The sequence below is a fragment of the Calliphora vicina genome, chromosome 5, assembly GCF_958450345.1.
Source record: "Calliphora vicina chromosome 5, idCalVici1.1, whole genome shotgun sequence".
NCBI lineage: Eukaryota > Metazoa > Arthropoda > Insecta > Diptera > Calliphoridae > Calliphora > Calliphora vicina.
The window spans coordinates 73,672,459-73,693,206 of record NC_088784.1 but is presented as its reverse complement, the minus strand read 5'-3'; the positions used below and the strand labels follow the sequence as shown (position 1 = coordinate 73,693,206).

At 33.1% G+C, this 20,748-nt stretch overlaps 2 protein-coding genes across 2 annotated transcripts; both read left to right on the top strand.

The window, feature by feature from the left end:
* Positions 1-417: 417 nt before the first annotated feature.
* On the top strand, positions 418-8,547 carry LOC135961376 (probable chitinase 10). Its single transcript, XM_065512876.1, has 7 exons — positions 418-871; positions 934-1,181; positions 1,658-2,100; positions 6,049-6,130; positions 6,211-6,670; positions 6,734-6,981; positions 7,736-8,547. Exons 1-7 carry the CDS (start codon positions 486-488, stop codon positions 8,143-8,145), a joined length of 2,277 nt encoding a protein of 758 aa, XP_065368948.1. The 5' UTR covers positions 418-485; the 3' UTR covers positions 8,146-8,547.
* Positions 8,548-11,451: 2,904 nt separating this feature from the next.
* Positions 11,452-17,948, top strand: LOC135960785 (chitinase-like protein 3). The gene is made up of 4 exons (XM_065512171.1): positions 11,452-11,637; positions 16,267-16,726; positions 16,792-17,039; positions 17,183-17,948. Exons 1-4 carry the CDS (start codon positions 11,562-11,564, stop codon positions 17,875-17,877), a joined length of 1,479 nt encoding a protein of 492 aa, XP_065368243.1. The 5' UTR covers positions 11,452-11,561; the 3' UTR covers positions 17,878-17,948.
* Positions 17,949-20,748: the final 2,800 nt, after the last annotated feature.

Below are 20,748 nucleotides of genomic sequence, written 5' to 3'. Positions count from 1 at the left end.
AGTTAAATACAGAAGAGACATACATATTTTTTGTGCATAAAAAAAATGTTTTTTAAATGTGTAATAATTTTTATAACGTGCCAAATATGCTTACAAAATATTGTAATGGCTAATAAATCAAGTATGTTAAAAAATAGAAAATGTTTGCATTTAAACTGGAATTTTATTTATATTTTTGAGTAAGCTGTTCTGAAAGAGAGACGAATGAATGTCGGTTTCATTTTTCAAATCTATATTTTGTTTAAATTTGAATGTCGAATATATGTATGTTGTAGTATTAATTCAGTTTTTCTTTATTTCGCAAATAATGCGTATGGTTAATATCGATCCATGATTTCAAGAACCTATACATATTGCCCTGATACAATTTTGCACAAATTAGTTCTAATTATTATATGTACATTCTTTTAGAAAAAGTAGTTTGTTATCATGGCAGTTGGTCGTTTAGTCGAAAGTCTTTGGGTAAATTTGATATTGCCACAAATATGGATCCCTTTCTCTGCACTCATCTTATATACGCCTTCTATGGAATTACAAATTCTGGTGAACTCAAAATAAGAAATCCCCACCTCGACTTGGAAGAAAATAATGGTCTAGGAAATTTACGCAAATTTAATGATCTAAAACTAAAGAATCCCTCGTTAAAAACTCTACTGTCTGTTGGTGGCTGGAATGAAGGATCAACCAATTTTTCCATAGTAGCTGCAGATCCACTTAAGAGAGAAAAATTTCGAAATTCTGCTATAGATTTTCTACAAAGGCATAATTTTAATGGTCTGGACATAGATTGGGAATATCCGAATCAGCGTCATAAATTAGAGAATAATGATCGTGAAAACTTTATCATGTGGTTAAAGGAGTTAAAGGAAGGGTGGGCCTTTTGAATACAATGTTAAAGAATGTTTTAATAAAGTTTTGTTTATTTTTCTTAAGATTTAAACCTTATGGATTGCTTTTAACGGCTGCTGTGAAAGCTGTAGGTTATGGGGCAGATAAATCTTACAACATTACCGAAATGGTTAAATATTTGGATTTCATGAATGTAATGACATATGCTCTGAATGGTGTGTGGAGTCCGGGAGTGGGTATCAACGCTCCATTATATGCTGGTCCTTCTGATCTAACAGAACGTGCCAAGCAGCGTAATTTTGATGCCATAGCGAAGTATTGGATTCAAAAAGGTAAAACCCACTAAGCACCTTACACCCAAAAATTCAAGCACTTGAACATTTTGTTGGAATTTGACTTGAATACAAATGTAATTATGTTTTAAACTTGAAAAATATTTGAAAAATTAAATATTGTTCAAACAAAAAACATATGGCTTGAATTTATGTTTCCTTTTTACTGGAGAATGCTATTGAAATAAAGTGTAAGACAACTGTAATTCAATTGCTTGACTATAATTCAAGGCTTTAATTACACTTGCTTTCAATTTGAATTCCAGTAAAAATGCTTATTGGGAAAATATACAGAACAAAAAAAGGCAGATTCTTTCTGATTTAAGAGAACATTTCTTTTTTAAATTTTCAAAATCATAGAAAAAAATTGGTAATCCGAATCGATTGGTAAACCTTTAAAATATTGACAGGAATCTATTTTATATATACACAAAGTTTTAATATATGAATTCATATTTTTTTATAAAACAATTTAGCACCTCGTGATAAAATAGTTATGGGTGTACCTTTTTATGGCCGTTCGTTTATTTTGGCAAATCCTAATAATCATAGCCTTGGAGCTCCCCATACTGGAGCGGGCATTGGTGGTCCCTACACTAAACAATCCGGCATACTAGGCTATAACGAATTGTGTGAAAAATTTCTTATGGAGAAGTCTCTTTGGCACTTGGAATGGGAGTCAAATCAAATGGTGCCATATGCTTATAACGATCAGCAGTGGATCGGTTATGATAATAAAAGAAGTGTTGCTTTGAAAGTGGATTATGTGAATAAAGAAAATTTAGGTGGTATAATGATATGGACTGTAGAATTAGATGATTTTCGCGGTGTATGCAGTACAACACGTTTTCCATTATTAACAATTATCAATGAAGGATTATTTGGAAAAGAAAGTAAAAATTTAACAATTGCTAAAAAATAATTCGGAGACAAAGTAACAAAGATCTTTGGTATTAAAATTAATAAATAAAAAAAACGTAACAATGTATCCAAATTCTTACCATTAATTTAATAATTATTTTTTTATTAGAGTTCTTCTTTGATATTTTAACTTAAAATCTATAATTATATTATATATGTATATTTAATCCTTTAATTCCTAGTGGAAGATTGGGACGCAACAAATGTTTTCCATTGTATTTTATCATTACACAACAGTTTCGTCTCACTCCAGAATAGACCATGCTCATGGAACACGTTCTCAATTTGTCGTCTCCAAGTTTTTGCAGGTCTGCCAGGTCTCCTAGAACCTTGGGGGTTATATTCGACGGACTGACTAGTTATAGCTGGCTTCTTAATGTGTGTCCCAACCAACCAAATTTACGTGATCGTATACTCAAACCAAAGGAACCTGATTTGTTCTATTCCAAAAATCTTGATTTGATATCATGGCTGGCCAGAATATTCTAAGTATACACCTGAGGCAACGGTTTACAAAAGCTTGCACAGTACTCATATCGCGATTCGATAAATTCCATGTTTCGCAGGCACAGATTTCATATTGCTGTTAAAAACCTTATCTTTGGTGTTAGTAGAGATATTTTGCGATCTCCAGAATTTGTTGAGCTTGCATTGCCGTACAAAGTCTATTCTGAATATCTACTTTGCTGCCCCCACTTTTTGAAACTATACTCCCCAGATAGCAAACGTTTCCAACATCATCAATGCGTTTTCCCGAAACCTGGAACTTCGTGTTGCATGATGAATTTATGTGAATATATTTGGTTTTGTTGATATTAATTTGTAGTCCAGCTTTAGCTGCACGTATAGGAATGGCTCCTCTTATCTACTCTTGGACTTCCTTTAACTTTTGTTTAGATTGTTGGATTTTAGCATCATTTACTTTGATTTTAGCTTCTTTCCTGGATTCTATTATTTGCCATGTCTTTTCGGATATCCAGGGATTATTGGTTGTTTACCATATCATATTTCACTTTCAGCTGTTTCAGTGAATTTCGGAATTTACATTAATTCAATATATAAATCAATATTTTGTTGGGGAGAAGTTGATAGGAGATCTGCTCTGTTCCTCAAAGCGTTGGAAAACTGAACAGATACCTCATGGTTACTTAATTTTTGAAGGTCAAATCTTCTTCTGCTCAAGGCTTGGTTACGTTCTACAGCTTTTAACTTTAGTCGGGAGCATACGACTTTCACAAAGCATCCCCATCTTACATTGTTTTCGCGTCTTCCCATGTAAGATTTCACTGTCCTAGTTCTTGGAGTATTACGAGTCTCCATGTATTCTTTGGGAGACCACCAAAGCCATCCTTATTATACTTTCAAGATTCTTCCTGATAGTATGACCAATCCACCTCCATTTCCTACGTTTTGTTTGTGTGAGTATGGTTAAGGTTCGAATGTCATCAAGCACTATTGTGAATAGCAAGGGTGATAGGGGGCATCCTTGTTTTACTTCAGCGTTTGTGTGAAATTGTTGACTTATATTCCCGTTGTGAAGAACTGAGAGTTCAGCATCCTCCTACATAACTCTGATGATTCGAGTTATTTTATGGGGTACCCCTTTTCTTCTCAATGCATTCAATATGGCAGTCCGTCTGATGGTATCGAATGCGTTCTTGAAATCTACGAACAGTAGTTACAGGGGAGTACGCCAATCTGACCATGTTGACCTGAACGCAGCTCCTATTTCGCCGGATACCTTCAATTTCATCTCGAAGATTTTTTCTTCTTTTTACTTTGAAGCCTTTTCATTAATATGACTGCTAGTTATCTTGTATATGGTGTTAAGCTGAGTAATAACTTTTCAGTTGTTGCAATATTTTAAGTCGCCACTTTTCCGTAACTTAAGTTGGAGGTAGCCTTTCCTCCTCCCAGATTTATGTGATGTACGGTCGTAGAAGTTCAACTATGGTTTCAATGTAAACCTGAAGCATTTCAGCTGTTATTCCATCTTGTCATTTCTTAACTTTCCGATTGCCTTATATTGGGGGGTTGTTCGATATTTTTAGGATATTTTCTGCAGGGCTGTTGTTTTCAATTTCGTTCTCCTCAGTAGATGCATCTGTGATGACGTTACTAATTTTTTCGATATGTTTTCACAATCTTTGTGTCTGTGCATCATTGTTTGTTAATCGTGCTCCACTATGATCAGCGCCTGGTTAGCTTCTGTTTCACTTTCGACTGAATGGACACTTTAAAGTCTGGTGAAGTTTACTCAAATTGTTTCTAGGAACTTTCTTTTGTATCTTCTTGCAGATCCCTTTACATGTTTTCCCAGTAGTTGGTACTGCTGTGCCAAAGTGTTGTTGTTTGACTGCAGCGTGAGCTACCCAATGGTTCTTCTGCGACTCGGTAATTTGTTGCTGTGATACATATCTTCTCATGGGGGATGTTCTCATTGGTAGCTGTTCATGAATTGCCGACGCTAACGTGTTATTAGTGTCGTTACTCTGGAGTTGTTGTAGGTAGAACAGTTTTCGTCTTGTGTGCCTGGTTGTTCTTCTTTTCCATTTTAGTTTGATCTTGATTTCGCCTGTGATGAGCTCATGATCACTATCGATGTCAGAAACTCTTCTGTTTCTAACCTCCATTACGGAGATTCTCGCATTTCCAAACTTCAGAGCCGTTGCTCCTTGAATTAACGTGATCCTGTCACTAATATATTTTCCAGAACGATTTTCTACAATCCACACAACAATTCTAGCTAGGTGTATGGCCTGCAGCTTGATATTTTTTCGGTTATACAATCATGGAGCTCAATAATGTGCATCAATATATCGAGTATAGTCCTGGTTCGGTTGCTATTTAAAATCGAGAAAATCGGTTCACAAATGTCTGAGATATAAGCAAAAAAGCACAAGTACCTCGATTTTTTTAATTATTTTTTATCTATGTATGTATATCTGGATTACAAAGTTATTGATAACAAGTAAGAGAGCTATATTCCGCTGTGTCGAATCGGGTTAAAAAATATTTTTTCCGATTTTGACCCATTGTAGGTCCAACTTACTATGGTCTTAGATACGTCGTTGCAAAGGTCGAGCTTATCATATCTCATCCATTTGTGGACCGATTTTGCTGATTTTAAATAGGAAACATCTCGAAAGCATGTCTGACAGAATTATTGAAGATTTGGATCCCGAAGATATCTAAGGTCTTCAGAAAATTGATTTCAACAGACAGACATTTCAAATACCTTTCTAACGATAGTAATTCGGATCTATAATGGGTCAAAATCGGGATAAATATTTTTTAACCCGAGTTTTTTTTCAGAAAAACATTGTTTCATTAATAACAAATTTTTTTACACACAAATTGTTTTTCATCAAAAAAAATTTTCAATCTTTAGTCGTTTCTTAAATTAACTTTGTTGAAGGGTATATAAGATTCAGTTTAGCCGAATAAAGCTCACTTACTTGTTTTTAATGAAATTTAATCTGTAAAATATAAATTTATTTAGGCTTGGAATTCATGGAATCAAAGAAAAAAATATATTCTTTGCAAAAAAAAACCAAAACACTCATTCAGATCTACATACTACTTATTAACCATAAAGAAATAACAAAAAAAATAAAAAAAAACTCAAACCATTCTCACCACTTAGGTTTTTGACAACTGAGTTAGGTCTTTGAGAGGAGAGTTTCCACTCTATGTATATTTCTCTATCCTATTACTAAATTGTCACTGCATATGCACTATAAACTGATATTTAATTCTCAATATTTTTTAAAAATATGTATATATGTTTTTCCTAATCAGACTTACTAAGAAATATACAATACTTATACATACTTGAAATATCAATACAGAGATCAGTTTAAATCAATATTTACATTGGCGAAGATCTTTGATTAAATAAATTTTAACAATAAATATTGTATTTATTGCACATTAAATATGAAAGATAATGTTTATAAAGTATATATTATTTACAATATTCATATTATTGCCATTGCAATCAATTAAAGAAGTGGCTGACGATAAAAGTAAGTTAAAAAATGATATTTCAACAATTGAAATTATACAATATATGATCAGAAATTTAAGCAGACTTCTTAAAATTCAGAATATATAGTTTGCTATCATGGATCCTGGTCATATTATCGAAACTCTAAGGGACAATTTGACATTACCACAGCTTTAGATCCAGCTTTATGCACCCATCTTAACTATGGCTTTATTGGCATTGACGAAACCGGCCACTTGCACATTAAAGATCGCAACTTAGATTTATCCAGCAATAAGGGTAGAGGAAACTTACGAATATTTAATGATTTAAAATTGAAAAATCCCCAGGTGAAAACATTGTTAAGTGTTGGAGGTTCTCAAAGTTCTAGAAATTTCTCTACAACAGCTGCAGATCCTGAGAAAATATCCACATTCGTAGAGTCAGCTTTACATTATATAAAACGATATGGTTTTGATGGTTTAGATTTGGATTGGGAATATCCCAATCAATATCATTCAATAAAAAATAATAATGATCGTGAGAATCTGGTGACTTTATTGCAGCACTTAAAAGAAGGGTAATAATGATTTATTTTAATGCTAATTAATAAAAAAAATCGGATTTTATTTCCTTTCCACAGATTTGAACCTTATGGTTATTTGTTAACTGCCGCTATTGGTCCAGCTGAATATTCACCTCAATTGTCTTATAACATATCGGAAATGGTTAAATATTTGGATTTTATAAATGTTATGGCCTATGATCTTCATGGTCCTTGGGAAAGTGAGATTGGCCATAATGCACCTCTATACGCGGGATCTTTGGACACTACAGAACGTGCTAAACAGCACAGTTTTGATGGTTTAGCCAAGTACTGGTTAAGTCAAGGTACAATTGTTATAAATTTTAGCGGAAATCAGTCTTCGTTGCAAACTACTCTGCAAACCTTGCAACGTTTGCAGTCATAGTTTGCAACGAAGAGTGATTTCCCCTATTGTTACACGAAGTCTGGTTATGCCTTAACTAATAGTTATACTGACAGTTAAAATTATTTTTGTATGAAAACTGTCAGTATAACTATTAGTTAACACATAACCAGACTTCGTGTTACTGGGGTTGACAATTGACAATGTTTTAAAATCTTTTTATCTATTTAACTGAAGATATGTATACAAATATTTGGGGTATTCACACGGTCTGCTATTAGTTACATTGTCATAATGTCGTAATATATTATAACAGTTCTTGTTGTGTTTTAAACAAAAAAAGTATTAATTTATGACAATGTAATAAACATAGTTCAAATCATAGAGAAACACATAGAGCGGAAACTCTCCTGTCAAAGACCTAACTCAGTTGTCAAAAACCTAAGTGGTGAGAATGTATTAGTATAAAAAACTATGTGAAAACAAAAACAACACTCGTATGTGTGATTATTTTGAATATTTTTTTTGTTTGAGTTTTTTTCTAGTTTCCGCTCTATGTTCTCTATGGTTCAAATAGTCTTATTTGTTTGAAACACAACAACAATTTGATTAAACTATCATAATATATTAGAACATTATGACAATATGACTAAATAGTAGACCGTGTGAATACCCCAATTGAATAAATGAAAATGTCGCCTATTGTCATATTTTAGGAACACCACGCAATAAACTTGTTATGGGCATACCCTTTTATGCTCGCTCTTATACTGTAAAAGATTCTGGAAATCACAGCACTGGAGCACCACACATTGGTCGTGGCATTGGTGGTCAATACACCAAAGAAGCTGGCATTCTTGGTTATAATGAAATGTGTGAAATGTTCAACCAGGAAAAATATAATTGGCATTTTGAATGGGATTCCATTCAAAAGGTTCCCTTCGCCTACAACAATAGCCAATGGATTAGTTATGATAATGAAACAAGTATTGCCCTAAAAGTGGACTATGTTAAAAACGAAACTTTAGGCGGGATTATGATATGGACTATAGAACTGGATGACTTTCGGGGTGTATGCGGTTCGAAACTGACATTTATAAATGAACGTTTGGCGGCAGTAACATAATTGAAATGGGAAATTGGGTTTACTGCTTATTTAAATGCAATTTACTAGGTAAACATAAATATTACTATTATTATTGTCTAATACTTGTGACCTATAATGTTTCCGCTAAATAACCCATTAAACATCTTAGATTTTATTAGACCCACTGTTGGAATAGTAATAAAAATGACGACTTTTCTTAATGTTTTTTATTAAATTAAAAATATTTAATTATTATAATACATATGGGCATTTCCTCGGTTCCTAACGCGAAATAAAAACAATAAAGAAATTTTAAATTTTTTATCTTATTTACAATTTTCTATAGCATATTTGTAGCACTATATTTAGAGCAAAATATAGATTTTGTCGAAAAATATAACTAGTTTTAGACTGCTTCTATGAAAATAAAAAAATTCTTGCGAATTAGTACATCATTTTTTTAAAATTAAAATGGAATATTGTAGTCTTCTGTTAAAAGTTGTAACGCGACATGTTTTCCCGTTACGTTTGTAATAAATATTAGTTCAATTAATTTCAAAAAAAGCTTCCTATTTGACACATACCCCCATTTTCTCAATATCAGGTTATCGTTTTTCGTAACGATAAACCTCCGATTAGCATTTTTTTGTACGAGAACCAGAGATTGAGAAAATGGGGGATAGAGAGGTTCAATTACAAGCATATTTTAAATCATATGTTATTTGGACTCTGATAGATTTTATCTATTGGAAATATTGACTAGCAGTCAGTATGAACCTCAACGGACCAAAATGAATCGCATCATGCTTGAACAACGTTCAAAGTGAGTGCAGTGTTGTCAGAAATGTGCGTTTGTTGAAAAGAAATGAAGTTAGGCCGAAATGATGCACCCACCACGAGTGATGTACGCAAGTTTGTGCAAATAGTTCGTGAGACTGTCTTGGTAGTGGACAACACTCATGGTCCGACGAGAATGTGGTTGCTGTGGTCGATATTTTGCAGACTTAATCCATTAAGCCATTTCGGTTAACGCCGAGCGCTACAGGGCCATGATTAGGGAGTTTTTGGTTTTAGCAGGATTCAGCTGGATTTCATCAAACAATCGATCTTTTGCCCATTATGTTCGGTAATCGTGTTATCAGACGTCTCGGATCAAGAAACAATCCACACCTTTAAGGCTAATATCGTCCAAGCCATTTGTGAACCAGAACCAGAAACCATCAAAAAAGTCTTGGAAAATTGGACTGATATGGGTAAGCGGCAGCCAAATGAATGAAATCGTGTTCCATAAATAATGGGAATATTTGGTTTTTCTAATAAAGCTAACGAAAGTGATAGGGAGGGAGCTCATATGTGAGCTCATAGCAGAAACAGCAGCCGTATCAGGTACTTAGAACCCGCGACTTATACAAAATGCCGAAAAAGCTCACTAGTAAAAACTTCTATTCTTCCAAACCATTACGAAACAATAATGGAGATCTCATCACCACGAAAAATAGTCCGCTCGATATCTGGGTACACCACTACTCCAACAAGTTTTCAAACGCTATTTGCGCCATTAAACAATACAAGGATCCATGAATCGACAACATAAACCCAGAGTTGCAAAAAGCAGACCTCCAAGCAAGTGCCTTCCTGCTTCAGAATGTGGTGCAAAGACTCTGGGATAATAATGAACTTTCTGACGAACTGAGAAAGGTGATTTCACGGAGTTCAAAAACTGAAGGGGGATCACACTCCAAAGAATGATAAACAAAGTAATAGCAACATGAGACTAGCTGACACCCTCGACAAAGAGTTTCGTGGCCAAAAGGCTGGATTCAGAGCTCAAAAATCCTGTGTAGATCACATAAACAGCCTCCGCATAATAAAGCGAGCAGTGGAATGGAGACACAGTCACTTTGACATGGTGCAAAGCTTTCGAATGGTAGAGACGGAAACTGCAAAGGCAGGACTCAGAATAAATAATACGAAGTTAATGCGAGTAAATGCAACGTAAAACCGACCATTCTATATCCAAAACATCCAACTACAGGACGTGCAACACTTTTGCTACTTGGTTAGCATCATAACACTGATGTCTCGCACTATGAGAGCTCGGCAAGCTTTCGGCCAACTAAACACAGTGTGGAAATCACCATCAATTTCCAAGCGCACTAAGATAACAATTTTCAATTCGTGTGTGAAGTCTGTGCTCTTCTATGACAGTGAAACGTGGAATATGGCTGTTATAGACGTAAACACTTTGCAAGTTTTCACCAACAAATGCCTAAAAAGAATACTAAAAATCTACTGCCCCAACTGGATATCAATCGCACACCTCTGAGCACTCACATATAAAAGCCAAATACTTTCCGAAGTTTTGAGAAGGAAATAGCGATGTATTGGTCACTCACTACGCTGACTAGCCGGATATGTAACCCGGCCATTGACTGGAATCCTCAAGGTAATAGAAGGGGAGGACGGCCTGCCCACACTTGTTGAAGACAGTTAGACATAGAGGCTCGCGAACAGGAAAAAAGCTGGAATGAAATTAAGAACCTGGCATCAAACATAAATGATTGAAAACTATTGTTTTTGCGAAAAGATACATTTACGATAGCGAACGAGACATATACATTATAAAAAAATAAAATTTTTTTAATAGAATCTCAAAAAAATAATTTGTTTATTAACATTTCAATTTTCGGTTCCGGTGGTCTTTTCTGTGGAAATGCCCATATGTAATTGAGAAATAATTTTCTCAATATTACAAAAAATCTTATTATATAGTATCTAGATATCTAGTATATCTGTATTTTCTGTAAATATTTACAAAACGAAATGAAAAATAAATAAATTTTTAAAATATTGCAATATATAAAAAAATATCTTTATCTTATCAAAAAAATAAATAAAAAAGAACTAACGACAATGCCACTATATACGATGTGTTAATGACATTGGTCAAGTGAAATATTTTCAATATTTTTAAACTTATTCATTTATGAAATATCTAGGGCGTGTTTTTAAAAAGAAAATTAAAGATAGTAACTATTTATTTTACTATTACTTCTATGTAAATAATTCCTTTTAAATGAAGCAAATTTAATTGAAATTGACAGACGTAATGATGCATCATCTATGGAAAAAAACATTTTGCAGAAAATTTTTGTTTTTAAATTGTGTTATCTTTTGAAAGTTCTTTAGTATCTTTATTTTTTCTTCTTCTGATAACTTGTCTTCTTGAAGTAGAAAATTATTTTTTTTCCACTTTATTTGTTTATTTATACGCACAACATAAGAAAACATTTAAAAGGCGTGGGGAACTACCAAAACGGTCCTATAAATACAAGTATTTCCACTTAGTGTCATTCAGTCGAAACCAATGTTAAGTTTGAAGCGGTATTTTGAAATCGAACAATAAAAAGTTATCTCAATAAGGATATTAAAAGTCCTTAAACATTTTTCAAGAAATGTTCATAAAATGTTTAATATTAACCATATTGTGCGCAATATGGCAGCTTGATACAGTAGTGGCAAATGAAAGAAGTATGTGAATAAGTAATAAATTTAATTTAAAAATTTAAGTGAAATTTAAACGAATATTTATTAAAAAAAGTGAAAGAAATAAAATTTATTTTTATACTTTAAGATTTCAGTGAGTTATACATATTAAAATAACTTTTGTAACGTTGGAGGAAGTGTAGTTGAGTTTATGTTTTGAATTTGGACTTTATACCTCAAGGCCCAAAGTGTCCTTTCAGGGTGTAAGGTGATTCTGATCATTGCACCATTTCCGTCTCCTTTTTGCTCTCGCAACTTCTCAATGTTTCACAAACAACTACGAAATGTTTAATTTTTATCTACGAAAAGGCTCGTTTGGCTGAGCTCAACAATTTCTTTCTGCATTTTTGGAAACTGGTTGACAAAGTAATCATGGTGGGAATGAAGACTTTCATTCCATTAAAGTAATCTTCGATTCGACCTAGACAAAAATCTAGGCTCAATCAAACAGCAATCTGATCCAGAGAGGAAGCATTCAGAACATAGAAACTGATTCGCTACGCAAAAAGGTGAGAAAGTGATCAATCACTGCCCGAACTCGAAAGAGTTTTAGTGACAGAGTTTTAATGTCAAATATATTCTTTCAAGTTAGTGCTGTAAAAAGGATTTTATCGAATCTCAATTTAATAAGACAGATGACATACCATCGATGGTCTTGAAGCAGTGTTCTTCAACGTTAACTCGTACATTAGCTAACCTTTTCAGTACTTCATACCGTTCCGGCATATTTCCTAAAAAGGGAGAGCTTAATACCCCTGAAAATTAGCAATTTGTTCTGTACTTTCCAAAGTTATGGAAAGTATGGTAAACACCATCTTGTTGAATGTTTGGAGTCCAACAATTTACTTAACCACAGCCAGTATGGTTTTCGTAGAGGACACTCTACGAAGGAGAGTTTTCTCAGAGATCACACTATACGAGTTGTTATAAATGGGATCTCATCAAACGAGCTCAATATAGTATATCCAAGGGTACCGCAAGGCTCTGTTCATTCTTCTACGACCTTCTATGTCAAACTCCAACCTTATCTAACTATTCTTTTGCAGATGACATCAACTTTTGTCATTCATATTCAGTCAGTTACAGACCAAGACTGTCGGAGATTGGGGTAATGAGGAAAAACATGGATCATTCCTTTAATCGGGACCTTGTGACAATCTCTTAATAAGGTCGCTTTTAACGCTCGAAAGATTCAATGTTACATGTTGACACAAAAACGAACGACGACCATGTCGCTTCGTCTGTATTTATCGGTGGTTAAATATAGTAGAATCAGGCGCTCTTGATGTTCTGAGCATGTGAATACAATAGAAGGAAACATTCAAGTGTTTCGGTTTTCTGAAACGGTGTAGCAATTACTTCACGCCATCTGATCTCCTCACTATTTACACCACCTACAACACACTACGGGGAAAATTCGGTCTTTAGCTGTACTGTCCGTTGAAGTGTTTCCTGTCATTTTCAATGTAGGAAAGTACAAATCGAATGTCCACAAACACTACTCCATCTTTCCTCCTTCCCATAATCTATTTTCCTAGTTCCAAAACAATGATTTGCACAATTTTTGTAAAAACAAGTATAAAAATTTTATAAAAACAAGTAAGAGAGCTACATATATACGGCTGTGACGAATCTTATATACCCATCACCAAATTATTTTTTTTTTTCCAAAGTTGTTTTTTTAATTTTTTGGACATTTTTTTTTTTAAATTTAAATTTTTTTTTTTTTAAAATTTATGGTGAAAAAAATTTGATTTAAAAAACATTTTTTCCGATTTTGACGCATTGTAGGTCCAACTTACTATACCCAGCAAAAACTTCGCTTACAAAGCTACAATGTCCTCTTCACCTTCGTGAGAAGGGTATATATATATAAGTTTGTCATTCCGTTTGTAATTTCCCCAATATAATTTTTCGACCCTATAAAGTATATATATTCTGGATCCTTATAAATAGCGGAGTCGATTAAGCCATGTCCGTCTGTCTGTCTGTCCGTCTGTCTGTTGAAATCAATTTTCTGAAGGCCCCAGATATCTCCGGGATCCAAATCTTCAACAATTGTGTCAGACATACTTACGAGAATTTTGCTATTTAAAATCAGCAAAATCCGTCCATAAATAACGGAGATATGAGCAAAAATCCGAAACAACCTCTGAATATTTCATCAAAAAACACAATGTATTGCATGCTTTGACAAAAAAGCAACAAAACGTATGTTTGGATGTGCATGCTTTGCGTATTTTGTTTTTTTTTGTGTTTTGTTTCTTTTGGCGTTGTTGTTGTTTTTTATACAACTAAACGTATGTTTGGTTGTGTGTTGGTTTTTTTGCTTTGCGTATGTGGTTTTGTTTTGACAAAAAAATCAACAAAACGTATGTTTGGATGTGCATGTTTTGCGTATTTTGTTTTTCTTTTGTGTTTTGTTTCTTTTGGCGTTGTTGTTGTTTTTTATACAATTAAACGTATGTTTGGATGTGTGTTGGTTTTATTGCCTTGCGTATTTTGTTTTTTCTTTTGGTGTTTTGTTTCGTTTGGCGTTGTTGTAGTTTTTTGTGTTCTTGTACGCTGAAAGTGGGCAATGTACATACATACAGTGAATGTCACTTAAAATCTGGTGTACGATTTTACACCACGTAGTCAAATTTTATTCATTAGTTTTAGAAAGTTGATGTTTTGGAAATATTTTAAAATGCTATTTTTATATTGTGTGTGCTATTACCTATCAGAAAATTGGGTATAATTTTAATTGCCCTTATCCACAAATAAAAAAATTGGGTAAGACTGTCAGTGCCCAGAATATCAACGCTTCATTTAAAATCGTAAAGGCACTAAAAAATAGCAAATGATACCCTACAAAGTATTAGGATTATTTAATATTAAAATTTTTTTTTAATTTTTAAAGTTTTAATTATAATTTAATACAAGTGTACGAATTTAAGTGAAATATGAATTTTGTGATATTCTTTAATTTTCATCAATATTTTTTTAACGAATTGAGGTTTTGTTAACTTTTTTGTTGAAATACATATTTTTTGTTCCAATTAATAAAATGACTTTTAAATTTTTATATAATCACCTATTATTGCCTGTATAATTTCATATTTAAAAAAAAAATATGTTGTACGATTTTGAGTGACACTCACTGTATATACTAATTATAAAAAATAATAATGCATCCACAACAAAGGTGAATGGTATATAAGATTCGGCATAGCCGAATATAGCACTCTTACTTGTTAATAATGTCTTTTTTGTAATAACTTACTTTTTAAGTAGTAAAGTCTAAAAAAACAAAATAAACAAACAAAACAAAAAAACTGTCATTTTTTTTCAATTTGCCCATTTTTTTATTGCATGTTTATTTTTAGAAAAACATAATATATATATATAGCCTTATGGTCGTTGCAAATGTCTTTGAAATATCTATCATTAAATATCCATATTGTCTATATTAATGACTTAGTAATTCAGATGTAGGTCAAAAATAGGTCAAAAATCGAGGTTGTCCTGGTTTTTCCTCATATCTCAGCAATTTGTGGACCGAAACTTCTTGAAAGCATGTCTGACAGAATTATTGAAGATTTGGATCCCGAAGATATATGGGGTCTACAGAAAATTGATTTCAACAAACAGACAGATGGACATGGCTTAATCGACTTCGCTATATATAAGGATCCAAAATATATATACTATATAGGGTCGCAAAATTATATTGTGGAAATTACAAACGGAATGACAAACTTATATAACCCTTCTCACGAAGGTGAAGGGTATAAACACGAAATATGTCAACAAAATGCAATCATTTCTTAACCCTCCGGGTGAGAAGGTCCCTGGGGACCTTTTTCATTTTCAAACTGAAATTACTCCTTGATGGTCCATGGGAAGTATACCCGCCCTCACATGTATTCCAAGGAAATTTTATCTAGAATCGTTTAAAAAAAATTAAAGCGATCCGACCAATAGTTTAGTTTCTATTGTGTGGAACGTGTGAAAAGGTCCACCTTGTACTGAAATTTCAACAACAGTTTTTTTTGGCTTTTTTCATATAAAACTCATAAAAAATTAATAATGTTATATATACATGTATAATTAGTAAATAATAATAAATCCAAACAAAAAAATGTTTAAAAAATGCGTTTTCATATAAAATTAGAAATAGGTCCCTGTGTACTTCGTATAAAGGCAACTGATGACACATCGGTCGGAGGTTTAATTGTGTTTATTATCATACATTTTTACAATTAACGATTTTAATTATTTTCACATAAGGAGTTGAAATTTATAAGAAATTGATGTGTTCCTTAGTATATATCAAAAATAAAATTTTAAAAAGTTCTACCGATTTATATTTGGTGGTCAAAGTAATATACATATATTCTTTACATTATTTGCCCAAAAAGTATATATTCTGGACCCTAACAAATAGTGGACGAGGACCGTCTGTCTGTTCAACTCAAATTTTCGAAATCCCAGATAACTTACAAACATGAATCAATAAATCGTGTATGTTTTTTTTACCATAACAATTTATGTTTAATTATTTTCTAACTTGTTTATTATTAATTTATTTAATTTCAACTAACATCTAAAAAACTAATTTATTTTTAATAGAAAATGTTGTCTGCTATCATGGAACATGGTCTACGTATCGTCAATCAAAGGGTAAATTCGATGTCGAAAAGGACATAGATCCCTTCTTGTGTACACATTTAATGTACGCCTTCTTTGGTATTGAGGAAACCGGTGATCTTAGGATCATAGATCCATATTTGGATATGGAAGATAATTTTGGTCGTGGAAATATTAGAAAGTTCAATGCATTAAAATTGAAAAATCCCACCTTAAAGACAATGGTGGCCGTGGGTGGCTGGAATGAGGGATCGAAGAAGTTTTCAATTGTTGCAGCTGATCCAGCTAAGAGAGCTAGATTTGTGCAGTCAGTTGTGCAATTTATACAAAGACATGGTTTTGATGGTTTGGATTTGGATTGGGAATATCCCAATCAGCGACACAAGTTGACGAACAATGATCGTGATAACTATTTGATTTGGTTGAGAGAATTGAAGGAAGGGTAAATACATAAAACTAAATTAAAATATTTATTACTAATTATTGTCTAATATAATGTCTTTTTAGTTTGGAACCATTTGGCTATATTTTAAGTGCTGCTGTGGGCTCAGCTGAATTTTCAGCCGAACTTTCTTATAATATTCCTGAAATGATTAAATACTTGGACTTAATCAATGTTATGGCCTACGATCTACATGGTCACTGGGATCCAGTGGTGGGCATTAATGCTCCTCTCTATGCAGGACCATTAGATACGTCCGAGCGCTCTAAACAACTTAATTTCGATGCTATTGCCAAATATTGGATTAATCAGGGTAAATTAATTCAGTTTATATAGTATTTATGGAAAAGAAAATTCTTATTTATTATTTTATACTTTTTAATCAGGGTAAATTAATTCAGTTTATATAGTATTTATGGAAAAGAAAATTCTTATTTATTATTTTATACTTTAAAGGAGCACCTCGTGAAAAAATCATTATGGGTGTACCATTTTATGGACGTTCCTTTACTCTGGCGGACCCTAATAATCATGGCATTGGAGCTCCACATATTGGTCGTGGCTTGGCTGGTCAATATTCTGTGGAACCCGGCATTATTGGTTACAATGAATTGTGCGAAACATTCCAAAATCAACAGTCTCTCTGGAACCAAGAATGGGAGTCAAATCAAATGGTGCCATTTGCCTACTATGGACGCCAATGGGTGGGCTATGAAAACGAAAAAAGTATTGCTTTGAAAGTTGACTATGTAAAGAAGGAGAATTTGGGCGGTATTATGATATGGTCTATAGAATCGGATGATTTCAAGGGCGTTTGTGGCCCAAAACGTTATCCCCTATTGTCTCTAATTAATGAAATGTTATTTGGAGCACTACATTCAGATTTGTTTAGTAGAAATCCCGACATTTTGCGCCCACAATTACCAACCAAACAAGAAGCCAACACAATTATTGCGAGCCAAACCTTAAGTACAATTAACCCATGTCTAGGCAAAAACGGTTATGTACGTGATTCGAACAATTGCGGTAAATTCCATTTTTGTGATAACGGTGAAACATTTACATTCGATTGCCCATCAGCATTGTATTTCGATTTGAAAACTTTAAATTGTAATTATTCATATTTAGTCGATTGTAAATCGAATAATTAAATTGTAAAAACTTCAGAGGAATCTGCAGAAAAAATCTTTTTCTGTACATTAAAAATAAATTTTGAAACTGATGTGATAATAGTGTTTACTTATTTTTTTTTTAGAGATCTATAGTCGATGCTTCAACAATAATTGAATAGCCTAAGGGCACTGCTACACGTTCAATATATATTGTGATATTTGGATCGCGATCCATTGTAATGGATCAAACAAAATTAGGTTATTCTGCGATTTGGATCGCGATCCATCAATACTGCATGCTACACGTTCAATAAATATCGCGATACTGGATCGCGGTCAATATATATTGAAGGTGTAGCAGTGCCCATAGCTGATCACAATAACATTGTGAAATTCAGATCGCGATCCAAATATCACAATATATATTGAACGTGTAGCACCCATAAGAATATTTATTGGCGCATCGAAGATTAATATGCATCGCATATGTTTGTCAATATGATCATAACCTAGTTTCGAGTAAAATAGATTTGAATGCTTCAGGTTATTTAGTTATGTTTTTAAATGACTCTGATCCATAGCACTTGTTAGGACAAATAAAACCTTAACGTCTATAAAAAAAACCTTAACGTCTTTAAAAAAAATTTATGACAAAAAAAATTAATAACAAAAAAATTTTGGTAAAAAAATATTTTTCCCGATTTTGACCCATTGTAATTCCAACTTACTATAGCCTTATCTACATCGTTGCAATGGACTTTGAAATATATATATATATAGATAAATATGGATATCTAATGATAGATATTTCAAATATATAGATCAAAAATAGGTCAAAAATCGAAGTTGTCCCGGTTTTTTGCTCATATCTATGTTATTGGACCGATTTTGCTGATTTTAAATAGCAAACTTCTCGAAAGCATATCTGACAGAATTATTTTAGATTTGGATCCCGAAGATATCTAGGGTCTTCAGAAAATTGATTTCAACAGACAGACGGACATGGCTTAATCGACTCCGCTATCTATAAGGATCCAGAATATATATACTTTATAGGGTCGGAAATGAAAAATGTAGAAATTACAAACGGAATGACAAACTTATATATACCCTTCTCACGAAGGGGAAGGGTATAATAATGAAAAGTACTGCCCTATCTCGTATAACATTATTAACTACCATAAATCCATTCTAATCCATTTATGAAGCCAAACATTTTATCTGGCCTACAGCTCCCATCATCTTCTAATCCCTTGTGGAATTGTCGACCTAAATCTGAGGAGTTGCAGTCCCGGGAAATGTCTGATAATATGATCCGCGGTTTCTAATTCATCTGCTTCCTACAAACTCTACAATAATCCGGAGTGACGCTGTCCCATCTGTTCGTCCTAGACCTTACTAGGCAGTGTCCAGTAATCATACCTACGGTAACTCTAACACTATTATTTTTCAGGTCTAATAGTGATTTGCTACCTGACGTATTCATTCTGGGCCAATGGCCTGAAGATGCTACAATCTCATCTACTTTTCAATGATGAGTTAATCCGGAGCAGAATATCATCGTTGTTGCCGCCTCAATGGGCAGTAAATGCAGAATGATATCCTTGGCCGTTTGTAGGGCACATCTCTGATCTTTGGCTAATGTATTTCTATGCACTCTGTTCTCATTGCATCCCACCATACAGTACATTCATTAGTTATGATGGGTATTATCACGTATCTGTAGATTCAATTCACTACGTTTAGTCGTAATTCCTATGGTATTTCTGCATGCGCATTATTTTATTCTTCTTTATTCTCTCCTAAATATTTCTTCTCCAGCTAGTCCTCACCTTCATGTTTTGGTAGTGTAAAGCGCTCCATTTTATATCTTCTGGTAAATAGAACTAGTTCCGCCTAATCGGGATTTATCCCCATAAGTGAGATTATCTTGTGCCTCAGAGTTGGTGAAAAAGTGGAAATAAATCTGTAATTTAACATGGTCATATAGTTATAGTTGAGTTTGAGTTTTAACACCAACAGTGGGCGGAGCCTGAAGCCCTCAAAGTAAGTTGTTTTAATTTTTTGGAAAAAATTTTGTTTCGAATTGTTTTTGTTTTAAAATTTAAAAAAATTATTTTTTTTTTAATTTTAAATTTTTTATTTTTTTGTTTTTTTTTAATAATTAGCAAAAAAAAATCGAGTTCCAACTTAATATGGTCTTATGTACGTCGTTTCAAAGGTCTTTGAAATATCTATCTAGCAACCGAGCCGGAAGAATTTCGGAGATATTGATATATGAATCGTGTATGTAAGTTATTTGGGGGTTTCGGAAAGTTGATTTTAACAGACAGACTGACATGGCTTAATCGACTCCGCTATCTATAAGGAATAATATTGTGGAAATTACAAACGGAATGACAAACTTATATATACCCTTCTCACGAAGGTTTTGAAGTATTACTCCATGAAGATTGTTGTCAAATTCAACAAGATCTTGCAAAATCATTGGGAGCTACTCAATGGGTAACCAAACGAAATGAAGATGTATGCTAAAAAAGCAAAATCACCGAATCATTACTGCGATGAAATAATCAACCTAATCATGAATAAGAAATCCGCGGTAGTTTTTCCCTTTTCCCATTTTTCCTATTCAAATTCAATGTTAAAAATGGGAAAAGTGATAAAACTTCCGCGGATTTTTTATTCTTGATTGGACTGATTAGTATAACCCGAAGCGTAAGAGATCGTATGTAAAGCCCGGCCCACCAGGTTTTGTTTAATTTTTTTTTTCATTTACAGTTTTTTCTCCTTTCCATCTATATATTTATTCTATAATATTATCTCTGATGGAAAGTCTATATTTTCACTAAATCATACTTTTCCAAACGTTTTGATTTTAAAATTTAAATTTTCACAAACAGTGGACTT